Source organism: Nerophis lumbriciformis, linkage group LG15 (assembly GCF_033978685.3).
Source record: "Nerophis lumbriciformis linkage group LG15, RoL_Nlum_v2.1, whole genome shotgun sequence".
In the NCBI taxonomy this organism is placed as follows: Eukaryota; Metazoa; Chordata; class Actinopteri; order Syngnathiformes; family Syngnathidae; genus Nerophis; species Nerophis lumbriciformis.
This window is the reverse complement of record NC_084562.2, coordinates 16,476,619-16,500,000: the sequence shown is the minus strand read 5'-3', so window position 1 is coordinate 16,500,000 and position 23,382 is coordinate 16,476,619. Positions and strand designations below refer to the sequence as shown.

The following is a 23,382-nucleotide window of genomic DNA, read 5'->3' as shown; positions in this document are numbered from 1 at the left end:
TCAAACATTTAAACAATAACTTTCCTAAATTGCACTCTAGAAATAATAAATAAATGCTTATTTTTAGCTATGAGAAACTGCTTTGCACATTAATAAAATATATTAGCACTTTTTTTTTTTTTTTTTTTTTTTTTACAGTATGGACATTTTAATCAGTATCATAATGCAGATTAAAAGGTGCTTTATCATCCAAACTTTTTCCACTCGGGGCCAAATACCGAAAAGCCAAAACATTTTGATGGGCCTTTATTTTGTAAATACATTTAAAAAAATCTACAAACAGACATTTATTTATTTAAAGACGAAATATTGTGTCGGCTTTGTGTTAAAGGGGATAAAATATTATTATTATTAATAGTTAGTGGTATATACAATATCCACTTTTTTTCATTACATTACAAATTTTTTTTAGTCTTACTGTTGTTTTGATTTTATTTTTACAAGTCGCCGCAAGACCGAAAAAAAATCTAACTGTGGGCCGCAATTGGCCCCCGGGCCACACTTTGGACCCCCCCGCCCTAAATGTATACCAACATTTTGTTGCCATAGGGCAGCAGGACACAAGCCGTAGTTTTGACAAATAAAAATAAACATTAAATCCTCTAAAACAATGGTCCCCAACCACCGGGCCGCGGCCCGGTACCGGTCCGTGGATCGATTGGTACCGGGCCGCACAAGAAATTAAAAATAAATAAAAATAAATAAAAATATATATATATTTTAATTAAATCATTCTGTTATTAATATTTCTGGTTCCTACATTATATAGATCAATACAGTCTGCAGGGATACAGTCCGTAAGCACACATGATTGTATTTTTTTATGACAAAAGAAAAACAAAAACAAAAAATCCACCATCCATTTTGAAACTCTTTTATTTTGTAAATAAATAATAAAATCTCCAAACAGACATGTATATATTTAAAGACAACATGTTGTGTCGGCTTTGTGTTAAAGGGGATCAAACATATTATTATTATTATTATTAGTATATACAATTTCCACTTTTTTTCATTACATCACAATTTTTTTTGTCTTTTTTCTAAATTTTTTATTGTTGTTTTGATTTCATTCTTACAAGTCGCCGCAAGACCGAAAAAAAATCGTAACTGTGGGCCGTAATTGGCCCCCGGGCCACACTTTGGACACCACCCCGCCCTAAATATATACCAACATTTAGTTGCCATAGGGCAGCAAGACACAAGCCGAAGTTTTGAAAAAAAAAAATAAACAAAATGCTTGTTTTAAAGTCACATTCAATCCTCTAAAAGTAATTAAATGCTTGGAATGTTTGTTTTAATGCAAAAATGCACATTAATATAATGTATTAGCAATTTTTATTTTTTTATTTTTTTTTTTTTTTTTTACACTATGTATATTTTAGCCAGTATCATAATGCAGATTAAATCCAAACATTTTCCACCAGGGGCCACATACTGAAAAGCCAAAACATGCTGTGGTCATTTTGATACTCTTTTATTTTGTAAATAAATAGGAAAATCTACAAACAGACATGTATATATTTAAAGACAACATTTTGTGTCGGCTTTGTGTTAAAGGGGATCAAACAAATTATTATTATTAATATTAGTTAATATCATTTTCCACTTTTTTTCATTACATTACAATTTTTTTTCTCTTTTTTCTGAATTTTTTACTGTTTTTATTTTATTCTTACAAGACGCCGCAAGACCAAAAAAAAAAATCGAACTGTGGGCCATAATTGGCCCCCGGGCCACACATTGGACACCACCCACCCTAAATGCATAATGCATAAAATAAAAATAAACAAAATGCTTGTTTTAAAGTCACATTTAACCATCTAAAAGGAAGAATGGGGACTTTTGTGAATACAATACTATTTGTTTTCATGCAAAAATTGCCTATATAAGCATTTCCTGTTCCAAGGGAGAACATGCGCAATGCAGTATTTGAGGGACACACACGCACGCACGCACACACACACACACACACACACACACACACACACACACACACACACACACACACACACACACACACAAGAACTTGATCAGTGTAAATATACATACTTTAATGTTTGAGTGTGTGTTTAAACATAACTTTTTTTTTTTGGAGGCCATGCTGCCGTCACGTTAAATTTGCGCACGCACAGCAGTCGTGTCACATGACCTGTCAAAAATGTTCCCGCCAAAAAAAAAAAAAAAAATCGTCAGCTGGCATTTGTGCACGCGCGTGGGTTTGCGCAAAAAATAAAATAAAATAAAAAGTCCACGTCAGGCGTTGCGCGTAAAAACACACCCACGCGTCTCTTCCACGCACGTGCACACTTCTCTCCCACCCTCGTCCCCTTTAAAAAAAAAAAAAAACCAAAAAAAAAAAGATTGATCAAAGTTATCAAGAAAACGTCCCGCCAAGGGCACCTTGCCGCGCACTGACGCACGGGGGCCACCGGAAGAAAAGCAGTGCGCACACACACCCACGACCCACTCCGCGCGCTCACCTTCTCTTCATCTTTGTTTCCCCACCCTCACGCAGGAGCAGCAGCAGCACTTCCACGCCGTTCGCAGAGCTCTGCAGGATGGTAAGTCACGCTTTTTCCCTTTCTATCCCTCGCCGAGCTTCTTTTTACACTTTTACGCACGGCTCCAACTCGACTTTTCTGCACATTTCCACACACATTTTTTATTGTCTTTTTTTTTCCCTGACTCGGGCTTATTTTGCTGCTTAAAAATAACAATGACGTCATTTTTCTGTGGTTTTTAAGACACCTTTTTTCTCCCGTTTGAGCTCCGGGTCAAGCAGCCCCACTGGTCACGCCGGTGGTGCTGCGCGCTTTCCCCGGGAGAGACGCGCCGCAGAGCCCCGCAGTAGCTTGTCTATTGCTCATAAAAAAAATTAAAAAATTAAATAAAATAAAAAATCTTGGATGCGTGTTGCTGGATGACACGCGGGTGGGAAATGGGCCGTAAAATTAAAGAATCCTCCAGAAAGGGGGGTGTATAAGCAACCCCCTCCCCACGCATGAACGCGCATTCAAAAAAAAAACAAAAAACCCCACGCGTGCATGAAAATGTTGCAAAAAGACGCACTTTTCCCCCTCACCCCCCACGCTTGCACGTTCCAGGACGAGCAGGGAGAAATGGCGGCCAAGCAACCGGACGGACCGGCAAAGGCCGACGACACGCCCCCTCACGTGCACCAGCACCGCGCGCCGGCGCCGGCGCCGGGGCCGCGCAGCAACGACGGCGGCCAGACTTTTTGCCCCAGCACGGAAAGTAAAGCGGGAGAAGCGGACGCCGCCAACCGGGCGTACGGGACGTTCAAGAACGCCGCGCCGGCAGCTCCCCCCGCGGCCAATGCGGCCTTTCGGAAGGATTCGAGCGTTTCGGCCCGCGGGGACGCGCCGCAACCGCCGCCGCCGCCGCAAGTCGAGCAGAACAACACCGGCTGGACCGCGCTGAGTCAGACCACCGTCGTGCTGGGGACGGATGGGAACATGTCCGTCCAGACCGGCACCGTCACCCCGGTAATCTCATTTATGCACGTTTGCTACTTTTCAACCTTGAAAAGAAACTTTTTAATTGAATTAATGACGTTCCCTATTCATTAAAAGGCAAACTTTTTTTTTTTTTTTTTAACTACTTCCGACTTCTTTTCGGACATACTGAGAAACTGCACGGAAATATGTGCTGTTGTAGCGTTTTTCAAAATAAAAGTATAATGTAGGTGAAATAATGGGTTTGGTTGGAGCAAAATCATGTTTAAAAGAGCAAGTCTGCATGCAATATGTTTTTAATTTTTATAAAGTGTATTTTTTTAAAATTAAAAATAGTGTTTTTATGGGGTTGTTTCTCATCTCAGAACATCAGATGTGTTCATTCATTCATAAAATTCCCTTCTTCAAATTGGGCCCATGGGACTTTTTAATCCTCTCGGGATGTTTTAATTTGGATTATTTTGAAAGCTAAAAAGGACATTAAAATCCATACTTTTTTAAGGATATTTTGGGAATTATTATTATTATTATTATTTATTTTAATTTTTTGCAAACCTTTTTTTAGTCCTAAACATTTCTATTTTCAAACCCATTTGAAGGCCCTTTTTCCTCATAACTTACATCATGCAAATTTATACTGCCATTATTTGATCGCATTTAAGATATTTTTTATTATCTTTAAAGGTGAACATGACATTAAAGTCCTTACATTTTAAAGGGCCAAAAAAAAAAAAAGTTTTTTTTTTTGTTTGACATTTTTTAATAAAATTTCTCAAAAAACTTCATGCTTTTTTAAATTATTAAAAAAAATTAAGATTATTTTAATTATTTATTATTATATACTCATGAAAAACTGCCATTATTTGATCACAAATTAATGATTATTTTTATTATATTTAAAGGTGAACATGACATTAAAGTCATTACATTTTAGATGAACAAAAAAAAAATGCTGTTTTTTTTTGTTTGACATTTTTTACTAATGTTTCTCAAAAAACTTCATGCTTTTATGAAAAAATAGTGTTTTTATGGGGTTGTTTCTCATCCCAGAACATCAGATGTGTTCATTCATTCATAAAATTCCTTTCTTGAAATTGGGCCCATGGGACTTTTTTACCCTCTGGTGAGATTTTAATTTGGATTATTTTGAAAGCTAAACCGGATATTGAAATCCATACTTTTTTTAAGATAAATTTGTTCTTTTTTTTTTTTTCCCCTTTTTTTTTGCAAACATTTTTCAGTCCTAAACATTTCTATTTTCAAACCCTTGAAGGCCTTTTTTCCTCATAATATACATCATGCAAATTTATACTGCCATTATTTGATCACATTTAAGATATTTTTTTATTATCTTTAAAGGTGAACATTACATTAAAGTCATTACATTTTAAAGGGCCCCCCAAAAAAGCTATTTTTTTTGTTTGACATTTTTTAATAAAACTTCTCAAAAAACTTCATGCTTTTAAAAAAAAAAATGTTAAAAATTAATATTATTTAAATGATTTATTATTATATACTCATGAAAAACTGCCATTATTTGATCACTTTTAAGATTATTTATATTATCTTGCATTTTAAAGGGACAAAAAAAAAATTCTTGTTTTTTGTTTTGACATTTTTTACTAAAATTTCTCAAAAAACGTCATGCTTTTACACAATGTTTTTATGGGGTTGTTTCTCACCTCAGAACATCAGATGTGTTCATTCATTCATAAAATTCCCTTCTTCAAATTGGGCCCATGGGACGTTTTAATCCTCTCGGGATGTTTTAATTTGGATTATTTTGAAAGCTAAAAAGGACATTAAAATCCATACTTTTTTAAGGATATTTTTGGAATTATTATTATTATTTTTTAATTTTTTTAATTTACTGCAAACCTTTTTTAGTCCTAAACATTTCTATTTTTAAACCCATTTGAAGGCCCTTTTTCCTCATAACATACATCATGCAAATGTATACTGCCATTATTTGATTACATTTAAGATCATTTTTATTATCTTTATAGGTGAACATGACATTAAAGTCCTTACATTTTAAAGAGCCCCCCCAAAAAAGCTATTTTTTTTGTTTGACATTTTTTAATAAAACTTCTCAAAAAACTTCAGATTATTTTAATTATTTATTATTATATACTCATTAAAAACTGCCATTATTTGATCACATTTAAGATTATTTATATTATCTTACATTTATTTTAAAGGGACCAAAAAAAATGCTGTTTTTTGTTTGACATTTTTTACTAAAATTTCTCAAAAAACGTCATGCTTTTACAAAAAAAATAGTGTTTTTATGGGGTTGTTTCTCATCTCAGAACATCAGATGTGTTCATTCATTCATAAAATTCCCTTCTTCAAACTGGGCACATGGGACTTTTTTAACCCTCTGGGGATGTTTTAATTTAGATTATTTTGAAAGACCCATTTGAAGGCCCTTTTTCCTCATAACTTACATCATTCAAATTTATACTGCCATTATTTGATCACATTTAAAATAATTTTTATTATCTTAAAAGGTGAACATGACATTAAAATCCTTACATTTAAAAGGGCCAAAAAAAATGCTTTTTTTTTGTTTGACATTGTTTAATAACATTTCTCAAAAACTTCATGCTTTTTAAAAAAAAATGTGACAACTTAAGATTATTTTAATTATTTATTATTATATACTCATGAACAACTGCCATTATTTGATCACATTTAAGATTATTTGTATTATTTTTATTATTCTACATTTTAAAGGGACAAAAAAATGCTGTTTTTTGTTTAACGTTTTTTACTAAAATTTCTCAAAAAAAATGTCATGCTTTTACAAAAAAAATAGTGTTTTTATGGGGCTGTTTCTCATCTCAGAACATCAGATGTGTTCATTCATTCATAAAATTCCCTTCTTCAAATTGGGCCCATGGGACTTTTTAACCCTCTGGGGATGTTTTAATTTGGATTATTTTGACAGCTAAACAGGACATTAAAATCCATACTTTTTTAAAGATAGTTTGGGAATATCTTTTTTTTTCTTTTTTTTTTTCTTTCTTTTTTTTTTTTTTTTACATTTTTTTGCAAACATTTTTGATACAATTTCAGTCTTAAACATTTCTATTTTTAAACCCATTTGAAGGCCCCTTTTCCTCATAACTTACATCATGCACATTTTGAAATTTTAAAGTTAAAGTTAAAGTTAAAGTACCAATGATTGTCACACACACACTAGGTGTGGCGAGATTATTCTCTGCATTTGAACCATCACCCTTGAACACCCCCTGGGAGGTGAGGGGAGCAGTGGGCAGCAGCGGTGGCCGCGCCCGGGAATCATTTTGGTGATTTAACCCCCAATTCCAACCCTTGATGCTGAGTGCCAAGCAGGGAGGTAATGGGTCCCATTTTTATAGTCTTTGGTATGACTCGGCCGGGGTTTGAACTCACAACCTACCGATCTCAGGGCGGACACTCTAACCACTAGGCCACTGAGTAGGTTAGTTATACAAACATTTCTCAAAAAACTTCATGCTTTTTCCAAAAAATTAGAAAAATACGATTATTTTTATTATATTTAAAGGTGAACATGACATTAAAGTCATTACATTTTAGATGAACAAAAAAAAAATGCTGTTTTTTTTTGTTTGACATTTTTTACTAATGTTTCTCAAAAAACTTCATGCTTTTATGAAAAAATAGTGTTTTTATGGGGTTGTTTCTCATCCCAGAACATCAGATGTGTTCATTCATTCATAAAATTCCTTTCTTGAAATTGGGCCCATGGGACTTTTTTACCCTCTGGTGAGATTTTAATTTGGATTATTTTGAAAGCTAAACCGGATATTGAAATCCATACTTTTTTTAAGATAAATTTGTTCTTTTTTTTTTTTTCCCTTTTTTTTGCAAACATTTTTCAGTCCTAAACATTTCTATTTTCAAACCCTTGAAGGCCTTTTTTCCTCATAATATACATCATGCAAATTTATACTGCCATTATTTGATCACATTTAAGATATTTTTTTATTATCTTTAAAGGTGAACATTACATTAAAGTCATTACATTTTAAAGGGCCCCCCAAAAAAGCTATTTTTTTTGTTTGACATTTTTTTAATTAAACTTCTCAAAAAACTTCATGCTTTAAAAAAAAAAAAATGTTAAAAATTAATATTATTTAAATTATTTATTATTATATACTCATGAAAAACTGCCATTATTTGATCACTTTTAAGATTATTTATATTATCTTACATTTTTAAAGGGACCAAAAAAATGCTGTTTTTTGTTTCACATTTTTTACTAAAATTTCTCAAAAAACGTCATACTTTTTCAAAAAAATAGTGTTATGGGGTTGTTTCTCATCTCAGAACATCAGATGTGTTCATTCATTAATAAAATTCCCTTCTTCAAACTGGGACCATGGGACTTTTTAACCCTCTGGGGATAATTTAATTTGGATTATTTGGAAAGCTAAACAGGACATTAAAATCCATACTTTTTTAAAGATAGTTTGGGAATTTCTTTCTTTCCTTATTTTTATTTTATTTTTTTACATTTTTTGCAAACATTTTTGATACAATTTCAGTCCTAAACATTTCTATTTTCAAACCCATTTGAAGGCCCTTTTTCCTCACAACTTAATCATGCAAATGTATACTACTATTATTTGATCACATTTAAGATTATTGTTATTATCTTTAAAGGTGAACATGACATTAAAGTTCTTACATTTTAAAGGGCCAAAAAAAAAGGATTTTTTAAAATGTGACATTTTTTGATAACATTTCTCAAAAAACTTCATGCTTTTTAAAAAAAGGTATTACAAATTAAGATTATTTTAATTATTTATTATTCTATACTCATGAAAAATTGCCATTATTCGATCACATTTAAGATTATTTGTATTATTTTTATTATCTTACATTTTAAAGAGACAAAAAAAATGCTGTTTTTTGTTTGACATTTTTTACTAAAAAAAGTGTTTTTATGGGGTTGTTTCTCATCTCAGAACATCAGATGTGTTCATTCATTCATAAAATCTCCTTCTTGAAATTGGGCCCATGGGACTTTTTAACCCTCTAGGGAGATTTTAATTTGGATTATTTTGAAAGCTAAACAGGACATTAAAATTCATACTTTTTCAAAGATAGTTTGGGATATTTTTTTTTTTGTTTGACATTTCTTGCAAAAAATTTTCAAACAATTTCAGTCCTAAACATTTATATTTTTAAACTCTCTTTTTAGGCCTGTTTTCCCTCATAATTTACATCATGCAAATTTATGCTGCCATTATTTGATCACATTTAATATATTATTTTTATCGTCTTTAAAGGTGAAAGTCCTTACCTTTTAAATGGACTAAAAAGTGCTGTTTTTTTTGTTTGAAATTTTATACAAACATTTCTCAAAAAACTTCATGCTTTTTCAAAAAATGTTTAAAAATACGATTATTTTTATTATATTTAAAGGTGAACATGACATTAAAGTCATTACATTTTAGAGGAACAAAAAATGCTGTTTTTTTGTTTGACAGATTTTACTAACATTTCTCAAAAAACTTCATGCTTTTATGAAAAAATAGTGTTTTTATGGGGTTGTTTCTCATCTCAGAACATCAGACGTGTTCATTCATTCATAAAATTCCCCCAAAATTCTCAAAAAATGTTAAAAAATAAGATTATTTTTATTATCTTTATATACTCATGTAAAACTGCCATTATTTGATCACATTTAAGATTATTTTTTTTACTATCTTTAAAGGTGAACATGACATTAAAGTCCTTACATTTTAAAAGGACAAAAAACTGCTGTTTTTTTGTTTGACATTTTATACTAAAATTTCTCAAAAAACATCATGCTTTTATAAAACAATGTTGAAAAATAAGATACTTTTTTATTATCTTTAAAGGTGAACATGATATTAAAGTTCTTACCTTCTAAAGGGACAACAATGCTGTTTTTTTTGTTTGACATTTTATACTAAAATTTCTCAAAAAACGTCATGCTTTTATTAAAAAAAATTGTGTTTTTATGGGGTTGTTTCTCATCTCAGAACATCAGATGTGTTTATTCATTCATAAAATTCCCTTCTTGAAATTGGGCCCATGGGACTTCTTAACCCTCTGGGGAGATTTTAATTTGGATTATCATGAAAGCTAAACAGGGCTTCACGGTGGAAGAGGGGTTAGTGCATCTGCCTCACAATACGAAGGTCCTGAGTAGTCTTGGGTTCAATCCCGGGCTCGGGATCTTTCTGTGTGGAGTTTGCATGTTCTCCCCGTGACTGCGTGGGTTCCTTCCGGGTACTCCAGCTTCCTCCCACCTTCAAAGACATGCACCTGGGGATAGGTTGATTGGCAACACTAAATTGGCCCTAGTGTGTGGATGTGAGTGTGAATGTTGTCTGTCTATCTGTGTTGGCCCTGCGATGAGGTGGCGACTTGTCCAGGGTGTACCCCGCCTTCCGCCCGATTGTAGCTGAGATAGGCTCCAGCGCCCCCCGCGACCCCAAAGGGAATAAGCGGTAGAAAATGGATGGATGGGTGGATGAAAGCTAAACAGGACATTAAAATGTGTACATTTTAAAAGATAGTTTGGGATTTTTTTAATTTTATTTTTGTTTTACATTTTTTGCTAAAACTTTTCAATCATATTCAATCCTAAACATTTCTATTTTCAAACCCTTTTTTTAGCCCTTTTTTTCCCTCATAACTTACATCATGCAAATTTATATTGCCATTATTTGATCACATTTAAGATTATTTTTATTATCTTTAAAAGTGAACATGACATTAAAGTCCTTACATTTTAAAGGGACAAAAAAGTTGTTTTTTTTGTTTGACATTTTTTACTAAAATTTCTCAAAAAACTTCATGCTTTTATAAAAATGTTTTAAAAATAAGATTATTTTTATTATCTTTACATACTCATGAAAAACTGCCATTATTTGATCACATTTAAGATTATTTTTATTATCTTTAAAGGTGAACATGACATTAAAGTTTTTACATTTTAAAGGGATAAAAAAATGCTGTTTTTTTGTTTGACATGTTTTACTAAAATTTCTCAAAAAACATGCTTTTATTAAAAAAAAAAGAAAAAAGCTTATTTGTATAATCTTTAAAGGTGAACATGACATTGAAGTCCTTACCTTTTAAAGGGACATAACAATGCTGGGTTATTTTTGAAATTTTTTACTAAAATTTATCAAAAAACTTCATGCTTTTATAAAATAAAAATTAAAAAAAAGATTATTTTTTATTAACTTTGAAGGTGAACATGACATTAAAGTCCTTACCTTTTAAAGGGCCAAAAAAAATCATGTTTTTTTATTTGACATTTTATACAAAAATTTTAAAAACACAACTATATGCTTTTATAAAAAAAATTGTTAAAAAATGCTTTTTACATTTTTATTTTAATTAAGATTATTTTAATTATTCATTATTATATACTCATGAACAACTGCCAATATTTGATCTTATTTAAGATTATTTGTATAAGTTTTATTTTACATTTTAAATGGACAAAAAAAATGCTGTTTTTTTGTTTGACATTTTTTACAACAAATTCTCAAAAAACGTCATGCTTTTACAAAACAAAATCGTGTTTTATGGGGTTGTTTCTCATCTCAGAACATCAGATGTTTTCATTCATTCAAAAATTCCCTTCTTTCTCAAAAAATGTTAAAAAAAAAAGATTATTTGTATTATCTTCAAAGGTGAACATGACATTCGAGTCCTCACCTTTTAAAGGGACATAAAAATGCTGGGGTTTTTCTGAAATTTTTTACAAACATTTCTCAAAAAACTTCATGCTTTTTATAAAAAAATGTTAAAAAATAACATAATTTTTTAAATTAACTTTAAAGATGAACATGACATTAAAGTCCTTACCTTTTAAAGGGCCCCCCCTCAAAAATGCTGTTTTTTGTTTGTTTGACATTTTATAATACAATTTCAAAAAAAAAAACTTCATGCTTTTATTACATTTTTTTTGAAAAATTACCCTTTAAAGGCCCTTTGCTCATAACTCAGTACATTTAATGCAAATATATACTAGTAGGAAACTGTGATGTCATTTGATCAAAGGCCTTTTAAAATAAATTAATAAAAAACTTCACATGATTGGTATTATTTTTTTTGTTTAATGGCTGAAGTTGATTGAGATATTTGAGAAAAATAAATCTTTTTTTTATGATGCCCCTTTGATATGATGCACCTGTTTGGGGGTATTGTCAAATAGTTGCCAAAGTATATTGTACACCTGTGAAAATATTGCAAATTTAAAATTAAACATGATAAAACACATTGGGGAAAACGTGTGTAATGAAAAATATGGTCAAAAATACAAAAAAGTCTCTGAGACGTTGTTTCCTAATAAAGTAATATCTTACTAATAAATAAATAAATAACAAATAATAATATTGATCTTGCACATTTTCTCCTTCCAGGCGGACGATGGTGATGACGAGGAAGGGGATGAGAATAAGGCCAGGGGAAACTGGTCCAATAAACTGGATTTTATTTTGTCCATGGTGGGCTATGCTGTGGGACTGGGAAACGTGTGGAGGTTTCCTTATCTTGCCTTCCAGAATGGTGGAGGTAAGAGATCAAATAAATACGTTAATAAATACAAATATACATTTAAAGCAGAATTTATATAGATTTTTAAAATAAAAATGTTTTAAATAATAAAAGTATTACATTTCCCCCTAAAATAGGTACAACTTTTATTGTTTAATTAGTAATACTTTTATGGAAAAATAAAAAAATTGGAAGAAATATACAATTTTAAAATAAATTTTGCACAGTAAAAATATGTTTTTAAATATAAAAAAATATATATTTCCCCCCTAAAAATACTATAATAATAATCATTGTATAACGTTGATTATTTGTATTAGTATTGTAATATTAGAGCAACATAAAAAATGGAAGAAATAAAAAATAGTAAATATATACAATAAATATATTTTAAATATAAAAAAACCAAATATAAACAAAAACAAAAAACAAAAAAATAATATATAGTACCATACCAATGATGTTTTTTTTAGTATTTTACTAATATAGCAAAAAAAAAAAAAAAAAAGAGAGAAATATACAATATTATTAAATACATTTTGCACAATAAGCTATGTTTTAAATATATATTTCCTTAAAATATTACACCAATATTTGTAGAACGTCCGTTGTTTTTTTTGTACAATTATTGTATGGGAGAAAAATAAAACAATAAAATAATTTTGCACAGTAAAAATATGTTGTAAATATTTAAAAAAGTTATTTCTTTCTAAAAATAATGCAATTATTTTTGTATAACATCCATTGTTTTTGTACTACTATAGCAGACATGAAATAATGGATAAATATAAAATATTATTATCTTTTGTGCCTTTTTTGTACTACTATAGGATAAATAAAAAACCTTATTATTTTTGTGCCTTTTTTGTACTATTGTAGCAGAAATAACATTTTAAATTGATAAATATAAAATCTTATTATTTTTTGTGTCTTTTTTGTACTATTATAGCAGAAATAAAACAAAAAATGGATAAATATACAATCTTATTATTTGTGTGCCCTTTTTGTACTACTATAGCAGACATGAAATAATAGATGTATAAAATCTTATTTTGTGCTCTTTTTTGCACTATTATAGCAGAAATAAAATTCAAAATGGATAAAAATATAAAATCTTATTATTTTGTGCCTTTTTTGTGCTATTATAGCAGAAATTAAATAAAAAATGGATGAACATAAAATATTATTATTTTTTGTACTCGTGTAGCGGAAATAAATACAACATTTTTTTTAAATAAATATAAAACCTTACTTTTTTGTATCTTTTTTTTGTACTATTATAGCAGAAGTAAAATAAAACATGGATACATATAAAATATAATTTGTTGTGCCTTTTTTGTACTATTATAGCAGAAATAAAATAAAAAATGGATACATTTAAAATCTGATTATTTTTTGTGCTTTTATGTACTATTATAGCAGAAATACAATAAAAATGGATAGATATAAAATCTTATCTTTTGTGCCCTTTTTTGTACTATTATAGCAGAAATAAAATACAAAATGAATAAATACAAAATCTTATTATTTTTTGTGCCTTTTTTGTACTATTATAGCAGAAATAAAATAAAACATGGATAAATATAAAATCCTATTCTTTTTTGTGCCTTTTTTGTACTATTATAGCAGAAACAAATGGATACATATAAAATATTGGTATTTTTTGTGCCTTTTTGTACAATTATAGAAGAAATAAAATAAAAAATAAATACATATAAAATATTGTTATTTGTGTGCCTTTGTGTACTATTATAGCATAAATAAAATAAAAAATGGATAAATATAAAATCCTATTATTTTTCGTGCCTTTTTTGTACTATTATAGCAGAAATAAAAAAAAGGGATAAATATAAAATCTTATTATTTTTTGTGCCTTTTTTTGTACTATTATAGGATAAATAAAATAAAAAATGGATACATATAAAATCGTACTATTTTATGTGCCTTTTTTGTACTATTATAGCAGAATTTTTTTTTTTTTTTTAATAAATATATACCTCCATGTCCGAGTCCATGGTTCTCGCCCGGAAAAGGGTGGAGTGCCATCTCCGGGTTGGGCAGGAGACGCTGCCCCAAGTGGAGGAGCTCAAGTACCTCGGAGTCTTGTTCACGAGTGAGGGAAGAGTGGATCATAAGATCGACAGGCGGATCGGTGCGGCGTCTTCAGTAATGCGGACGCTGTATCGATCCGTTGTGGTGAAGAAGGAGCTGAGCCGGAAGGCAAAGCTCTCAATTTACCGGTCGATCTACGTTCCCATCCTCACCTATGGTCATGAGCTTTGGGTTATGACCGAAAGGACAAGATCACGGGTACAAGCGGTTGAAATAAGTTTCCTCCGCCGGGTGGCGGGGCTCTCCCTTAGAGATAGGGTGAGAAGCTCTGTCATCTGGGAGGAGCTCAAAGTAAAGCCGCTACTCCTCCACATCAAGAGGAGCCAGATGAGGTGGTTCGGGCATCTGGTCAGGATGCCACCCGAACGCCTCCCTTAGGGAGGTGTTTAGGGCATGTCCGACCGGTAAGAGGCCACAGGGAAGACCCAGGACACGTTGGGAAGACTATGTCTCCCGGCTGGCCTGGGAACGCCTCGGGATCCCTCGGGAAGAGCTGGACAAAGTGGCTGGGGAGAGGGAAGTCTGGGCTTCCCTGCTTAGGCTGCTGCCCCCGCGACCCGACCTCGGATAAGCGGAAGAAGATGGATGGATGGATAAATATAAAATCTTATTATTTTTGTGCCATTTTTTGTACTATTATAGCAGAAATAAAATAAAAATTGGATACATATAAACTCTTATTTTTGTGCCTTTTTTGTACTATTATAGCAGAAAAAAGGGATAAATACAAAATATTGTTATGTTTGTGCCTTTTTTACCATTATAGCAGAAATAAAATAAAAAATGGATAAATATAAAAATATATATATTTTTAATTAATTTTATTAAAAAAATATTTTTAGTGGCTTTTTTGCTCTATCATAGCATAAATTAAATACAAAATGGATAAATATAAAATCATAATATTTTTGTGCCATTTTTGTACTATTATAGCAGAAATAAAATACATTGATTTATATAAAATCTTTTTTTGTGTGCCTTTTTTGTACTATTATTGCAAAAATAAAATAAAAAAAATTGGTAAATATAAAATCTTATTTGTTGTGCCCTTTTTGTACTATTATAGCATAAATAAAATAAAAAATGGATAATTATAAAATCTTATTTTTTGTGCCTTTTTTGTACTACTATTGCAGAAATAAAATTAAAAAATGGATAAATATACAATCTTATTATTTTTTGTGCCCTTTTTGTACTATTGTAGCAGAAATAAAATAAAAAATGGATAAATATAAAATCTTATTTTCTGTGCCTTTTTTGGACTATTATAGCAGAAATATAATAAAAAATTGATAATTATAAAATATTATTTTTTTGCCTTTTTGTACTATTATAGCATAAATAAAATAAAAATGGATATATACACAATTTTATTATTTTTTGTGCCCTTTTTTTGTACTAGTATAGCAGAAATAAGATAAAAAAATATAAATGTAAAATCTTACTTTTGTTGTGCCTTTTTTGTACTATTATAGCATAAATAACATAAAAAAATGGATAAATATAAAATCTTATTATTTTGTGCTCTTTTTTGCACTATTATAGCAGAATATTTTTTTATAAATATAAAATTTGACTTTTTTGTGCCCTTTTTGCACTTTTATAGCATTAATTAAATTAAAAAAATAATAATATAAAATCGTATTATTTTTGTGCATTTTTTGTACTATTATAGCAGAAATACAATAAAAAATGCATACATGCCTTTTTTACCATTATAGCAGTAATAAAATAAAAAGTGGATAAATATAAAATCCAGTTTTTTGTTGTGCCCTTTTTGTACTATTATAGCAGAAATGAAATAAAAAAATGGATAAATATAAAATTGTATTATTTTTGTGCCATTGTTGTACTGTTATAGCAGAAATAAAATAAATGGATACATACAAAATATTTTTTCGTGCCTTTGTACCATTGCAGAAATAAAATTAAAAAATGGATAAATATAAAATCTTTTTATTTGTTGTGCCCTTTTTGTACTATTATAGCAGAAATAAAATAAAACATGAATAAATGTAAAATCTTATCTTATTATTTATGTGCCTTTTTTTTACTACTATAGCAGAAATAAAAAAATAAAAAAATATAGATATAAAATCTTATTTTTGTGCCCTTTTTGTACTATTATAGCAGAAATAAAATTTAAAAATTGATAAATATAAAATCTTATTTTGTGTGCCTTTTTTGTACTATTATAGCAGAAATAAAATAAAAAAATGGATAAATATAAAATATTATTTTTTGTGCCTTTTTGTACTATTATAGCAGAAATAAAATAAAAATGGATAAATATACAATTTTATTATTTTTTGTGCCCTTTTTTGAACTGTCATAGCAGAAATTAAATAAAAATGGATATTTTGTGCCTTTTTTGTACTAGTTTAGCAGAAATTAAATAAAAAATTATGAATGTAAAATGTAACTTTTTTGTGCCTTTTTTGTACTATCATAGCATAAATAAAATAAAAAAAGGATAAATATAAAATCTTGTTTTGTGCTTTTTTTGCACTATTATAGCAGAAAAAAATGGATAAATATAAAATCTTGCTTTTTTGTGCTCTTTTTGCACTATTATAGCAGAAATTAAATTAAAAAAAATATAAATATAAAATCATATTATTTTGTGTCATTTTTTGTACTATTATAGCAGAAATAAAATAAAAAATGGATAAATATAAAATATAATTTTTTGTGCCTTTTTGTACTATTATAGCAGAAATAAAATAAAAATGGATAAATATACAATTGTATTATTTTTTGTGCCCTTTTTTGAACTGTCATAGCAGAAATTAAATAACAAATGGATATTTTGTGCCTTTTTTGTACTAGTATAGCAGAAATAAAATAAAAAATTATAAATTTAAAATGTAACTTTTTTGTGCCTTTTTTGTACTATTATAGCATAAATAAAATTTAAAAAATGGATAAATATAAAATCTTATTTTGTGCTCTTTTTTGCACTATTATAGCAGAAAGAAATGGATAAATATAAAATCTTGCTTTTTTGTGCCGTTTTTGCACTATTATAGCAGAAATTAAATAAATAAAAAATATAAATATGAAATCATATTATTTTTGTGTCATTTTTTGTACTATTATAGCAGAAATAAAATAAAAAATGGATAAATATAAAATATTATTTTTTGTGCCTTTTTGTACTATTATAGCAGAAATAAAATAAAAATGGATAAATATACAATTTTATTATTTTTTGTGCCCTTTTTTGAACTGTCATAGCAGAAATTAAATAACAAATGGATATTTTGTGCCTTTTTTGTACTAGTATAGCAGAAATAAAATAATAAATTATAAATGTAAAATGTAACTTTTTTGTGCCTTTTTTGTACTATTATAGCATAAATAAAATTTAAAAAATGGATAAATATAAAATCTTATTTTGTGCTCTTTTTTGCACTATTATAGCAGAAACAAATGGATAAATATAAAATCTTGCTTTTTTGTGCCGTTTTTGCACTATTATAGCAGAAATTAAATAAATAAAAAATATAAATATAAAATCATATTATTTTTGTGTCATTTTTTGTACTATTATAGCAGCAAAAAAATAAAAGATAAATATAAAATATTTTTATTTTTTTGTGCCTTTTTTGTACTATTATAGCAGAAATACAATTAAAACATGGATACATATTAATATTTGTTGTGACTTTTTTGTACTATTATAGCAAAAATAAAATTAAAAAATGGATAAATATAAAATCTTATTATTTTTTTAGGCCTGTTTTGCACTATTATAGCAGAAATAAAATAAAACAAGGATACCTATAAAATCTTATTATTTTTTGGTACCTTTTTTTCCCCCTTGCAGGTGCATTTTTAATCCCCTACCTGACTATGTTGGGCATTGCCGGCATCCCAATCTTTTTACTGGAAGTGTCCCTGGGCCAGTTCGCCAGCCAGGGCCCAGTGTCAGTATGGAAGTGCATCCCAGCCCTGCAAGGTACTTGCATCCCAGAAAACCCTCGGCCACAACATTCAACACGCACCAGTCTCTACTTCCCTTAAGAGTAATTGATACATATTTCGTCTCGTTTATTTATTTTAGGTTGCGGGATTGCCATGTTGATTGTATCTGTCTTGATAGCCATATACTATAACATTATTATGTGCTGGACACTGTACTACCTGTTCGCTTCGTTGAAGGGCTCACTGCCATGGGCTCACTGTAGGAATGCGTGGAACACCGTGGAATGTAAGGACAAAGAAATGCTGCTCCTAGGTGAGACACACACCTTGACACGCACCCACGCACGCACGCACGCACGCACACACTGCACAATGCGCAATGCGTCACCACTCTCAGTTGAGGTGTCCTGTAGAATGCTGACCTGTGATCCATACTTAAAATATTATTTTTACACACCACACAGCCTATTTATATTCTTGTTTTACGTTTTATACCAAGTTGTGTTTTTCCACTCTTTTGAAACTGCAGTATTTTTTAGTCCTTTTAATAATTAAATTATTCGATAAAATATACTTTACATATTTTTTGTAGGGAAATGCAAAGGCAGGTGTTTGTCAACGGTCTGCATCGATTATGTATCGAAATTCAACGAATTTCTCGTGATATTCGCCTTTTGGGGATTCTGTGAATTCAGCAGAAAAATTGCTTGCTTGACATATTTACTGTACTGAGCTGCTGCAGTGCTGCAGCAGGCGCAACAGTGACCTCTGCTGGCTAGTAGAAGAACTACAGCCTCTATACAATGAATGGACACAAATTTCAATATGCAATACTTTAGTTTAATGTTTTTTTAAACCTCAGGGGACTTTTTTTGTCCTTTCAGTAAATTTTTGTTGCAGTTTTGGCCATAATGTTTGTTTTTATTCACGAATTTCCTGAAAGGGTCCAGTTATTTCGCGGGTGTACTACAATACTCCGAAGCCAAACAGGTCCTTTATTTTTCCTTAAATCTGTCATATAACTGCAGCCCTAAACAAAAATACAAAGCAAGTAATTTTTTCCCACCCTTTTTAAAACCTTTTGATCAGATAATGTCACATTTATTTCAACTTTTGTTTAGTTTTAGACACATATAGTTGACAGGAATAGCCAAAAATGCATCAAATTCTGTTTTCCCCCTCAACAAGTTAAAAAAAGTTCAGATAAATAAAAGTCAAATTAAATAAATCAAAGAAAAACACACTGTTGCATTGTTCAATGGCCCTAGAGAGATACAACGAACAACAAACACACAAAATGCTCATCAACCACCCACATTTCAATTCAATCTGGGTTAATTTGGAGATCAGTGTCTCCTGTCTCAGAAATGCACCGCGGAGTTCCTGAAATTTTGCAGAACCATTCGGCGTCGACCTCATTTTTTCCAGTTTGAGAAAATAAAGAACATCTTTAACCTCTAAAGGCCTTAGTGGCCACATGTGTGGACAGCACCTTTTAGCTCTTATTTCCAAAATTGTGTACACTACTGAATTGGGGTCTTATGACCCTTATGTGGACACTTATACTGCCATCTGGTGGTGTGAGAAGAGATAACATACAATGGAATTTTGAATATAAAGTGTAAAAATAAGAATTAGCATGTCACTAAACATGAAGTACACGTTTGTTACTTATGGACTAAGTACATCATATAAAAAGATGATTCTTAGTTTTTATTCTAATTAGGGTCCAATAAGCCCAAATAGCAAAGAGAAATAAAAAAAACATGTAAACAAACAGCTTGGGCCTTAAGAGGCTAATCCAGCAAGGAGGCGCTTTTGCCTTCCAATTTTAATGTCACATCATGAAATATAAAACAGATAAAAAATATATACATAAATGACATGATCATAAAACTTATGAAGAAATGCACTTTTGAAAAGTTTCACTCCTTGTATGAAATGTGAAATATATATAAAAAAAAATTACTTGTTTTTTCTGGTAATTTATGCATTTGTATTCCTTTTTTTGATATCATTCTTTGCCATGTCTTTAACAATTTACTTTCAAACAAACGTTACCGAGTCATTATCTTGCCTTTCCTACAAAAATAGAGTTTCACTTTTCCTAAACTGATGCTGCTTGTTTTTTTTGGTTTTTTTTGTACAGACTCCTGCATCCTGTGGAACAGAAACACCTCCTCCATCAAGAATTCCACTTTTTGTCTCACTGCTCGCGCTGCTGGGAATCTGAGCAGACTGTTGAACACCACCCTGGAAGGTGAAAAGACCTACGTCAGCCCCAGTGAGGAGTACTTCAAGTGAGTGAGGAAAAACTGGACATACTTGCTCTGTTGTGCGGTCGTTTTCTGGTGTTTATATTTCAATGCCGTCTTAATACTTACTCTGGGGTGACAAGGTGGTATGTAATTCTCTGCCGATAAACTAGGGGGCGTTTTTTTTTCCTGAGAGAGCAACCACAACTCTCGCTGACTCGCTTTTTAACGTCCTTTGTAGAAGAAGTGAACGATGGCGTCTAAAGAATTATTGGAGCTGGAATCTATCGGTTACTTTAATTGTACATGTTGCTTTAAAATCAGGGGAGAAAGGCATTCGATTTTAAAGAAGCCTTTAAATCGAATGCCTTTGATTGACTTACCCATTTAAAAAAATTCTAACCTCGCATCAATGACGACGTATTCCGTAGAGTTTTAGTACATAATTCAAAGCTTGGTTTAACCATTTGCAAAAGTGTCAGTTAAAAGAGTCTCAGCGGAAAAAAAATGTGCAAATAATAGCGGTTATATGAACATAAGGAATGGGTACCGAATTCTGCATTTTTATTGGTACCAATTCATGTAAAATTAAATGGTACAGCACAAAGAACTCAACACGGACTCCTTTAGGTAAGGTTGCAATGTTCTGTGCCAACTGTCAGGTTCAAACACTGTTGACATCTATTAAACAAGACAAGAAGCAAAGAATTAAACAGACAGAATTCAATTTGGACTCAATTTGAGGAAAGACGCTTGGACATCTGTACCCTTGTACAGTGTCATTACGCTCTGCCAAAAGATTGTACGCTTCCCTTTTTTATTTGGACCTTCCCTAACCACATGGCCATAGCTGTTTCTAAAGGACAAAGGTCGTAAACAGTTCACAGAAAAGGTCAGTTAAAAAAAGAGGTCCGTAAAACAGTTGAAAAAGAGGTTCGTAAAACAGTTGAAAAAGGAGGTTCAAAAAGAAGTCATCTGGAAATTGGGCAGATCCTGCCTTCTCTCCGCTTTGTAGTCCTTGGATTAAAACAATATCTTTCTGTTGATTACCATACATGAAAGAAAACTAAAAACCCTTCATGTTGCTTTCCCCCTTACACAGTGGAGTTTTACAAGCCTTCTTCTTGGTAGGTTTCAAAGACAGCTTTTGCTTCTCACCGAGCACTCAATGTAACACAAAGTTTTTGTGATAACTTAGAAACAATTATTCTAACACCAACAAAGCAAGAAGGCGGAGCTCAGAAGTACATTCAGGCTCCACTTTTTAAAAAATGTGTTGTGTTGATGCTAATTTCCATTGGAATTGCTGTAGACATGTTAAAGATGAGCATTAGCGATTTTACATGGCGATTTCAACACCTCCAAATTTAGTATTGAAAACTACAATTAAGATGCACGTTACAATCAAACAGCTGGTGTGTAATAAGTACAATACTCGAAGAACAAAAGAAAAGACAAACCTTCAACTTAATGGCAAAGACTACTTCCTGACTATGGCAACACACCATAGCCCAGGGCAGTTCAACTACATAGTGAAGAGGGCCGCAGTTTCAAGAGCCCTAGGGCCAGACATCGAAATGCGGATGTTTCGTCAGAAAGTGCCCCCGCGAGTGATATTTCTTTGAGACTGCGTTTACTTAACAGTAAAATAAACTTTCACACTGCATTGTCAACAAATTCATTATTCTGCCCTCACTACTCGTTTCCAGCGTGTGCAGCTAGACAGATAGTTAACAGCATGAAGAAACAGATCCTCCAGAAGTTTTGTTGTGGATTGATGTTCCTTTTTTAAAAATTAGACTTAGACAAACTTTAATGATCCACAAGGGAAATTGTTATACACAGTAGCTCGGTTATAAAGGATGGAAAAGGAAAATGCTCACAAGGGGCACAAAAAGAGGGTGAAAACAATAAGTAAAAAATAGACAAAAAATTTACTATAATATACAACAAAATATATACATATATATATATATATATATATATATATATATATATATATATATATATATATATATATGTGTGTATATATATATATATATATATATATGTGTATATATATATATATATATATATATATATATATATATATATGTGTTATATTTAATTTTGTTGTATATCATAGTACATTTTTTGTGTGTGTGTATATATATATATATATATATATATATATATATATATATGTGTTATATTTTATTTTGTTGTATATTATAGTACATTTTTTGTGTGTATATATGCATATATATATATATATATATATATATATATATATATATATATATATATATATATATATATATATATATATATATATATATATATACATATATATATATTAGGGTTGTACGGTATACACACACACGCACACACACGCACACACAAACACACAGATACAGTCGTGGTCAAAAGTTTACATACACTTTTAAAGAACATAATGTCACGGCTGTCTTGAGTTTCCAAAAATTTCTACAACTATTGTGAATTTTTGTTTCATCTGACATCACATTGACAAAGATAAGACCTTCTGGAGGAACGTACTGTGGTCAGATGAAACACAAATTTATTTGTTTGGCCACAATACCCAGCAATATGTTTGGAGGAGAAAAGGTGAGGCCTTTAATCCCAGGAACACCACACCTACGGTCAAGCATGGTGGTGGTAGTATTATGCTCTGGGCCTGTTTTGCTGCCAATGGAACTGATGCTTTACAGAGAGTAAATGGGACAATGAAAAAGGAGGATTACCTCCAAATTCTTCAGGACAACTTAAAATCATCAGCCCGGAGGTTGGGTCTTGGGCGCAGTTGAGTGTTCCAACAGGACAATGACCCCAAACTCAGGTCAAAAGTGGTAAAGGAATGGCTAAATCAGGCTAGAATTAAGGTTTTAGAATGGCCTTCCCAAAGTCCTGACTTAAACGTGTGGACAATGCTGAAGAAACAAGTCCATGTCAGAAAACCAACACATTTAGCTGAACACCAATTTTGTCAAGAGGAGTGGTCAAAAATTCAACCAGAAGCTTGTGGATGGCTACCAAAAGTGCCTTATTGCAGT

At 30.8% G+C, this 23,382-nt stretch overlaps 1 protein-coding gene across 2 annotated transcripts in view; it reads left to right on the top strand.

Moving 5' to 3' along the window:
- Positions 1-23,382, top strand: part of slc6a5 (solute carrier family 6 member 5) — a 66,902-nt gene that overhangs the window by 574 nt on the left and 42,946 nt on the right. Inside the window, exons 2-7 of one of the 2 annotated variants that reach the window (XM_061974794.1) lie at positions 2,519-2,564; positions 3,108-3,509; positions 11,903-12,053; positions 17,977-18,108; positions 18,214-18,387; positions 20,224-20,374. In XM_061974794.1, coding sequence (XP_061830778.1) covers positions 2,519-2,564; positions 3,108-3,509; positions 11,903-12,053; positions 17,977-18,108; positions 18,214-18,387; positions 20,224-20,374 — 1,056 coding nt within the window. The remainder of the gene's footprint in view (positions 1-2,518; positions 2,565-3,107; positions 3,510-11,902; positions 12,054-17,976; positions 18,109-18,213; positions 18,388-20,223; positions 20,375-23,382) is intronic. The other variant, XM_061974795.1, reaches the window with a different exon arrangement.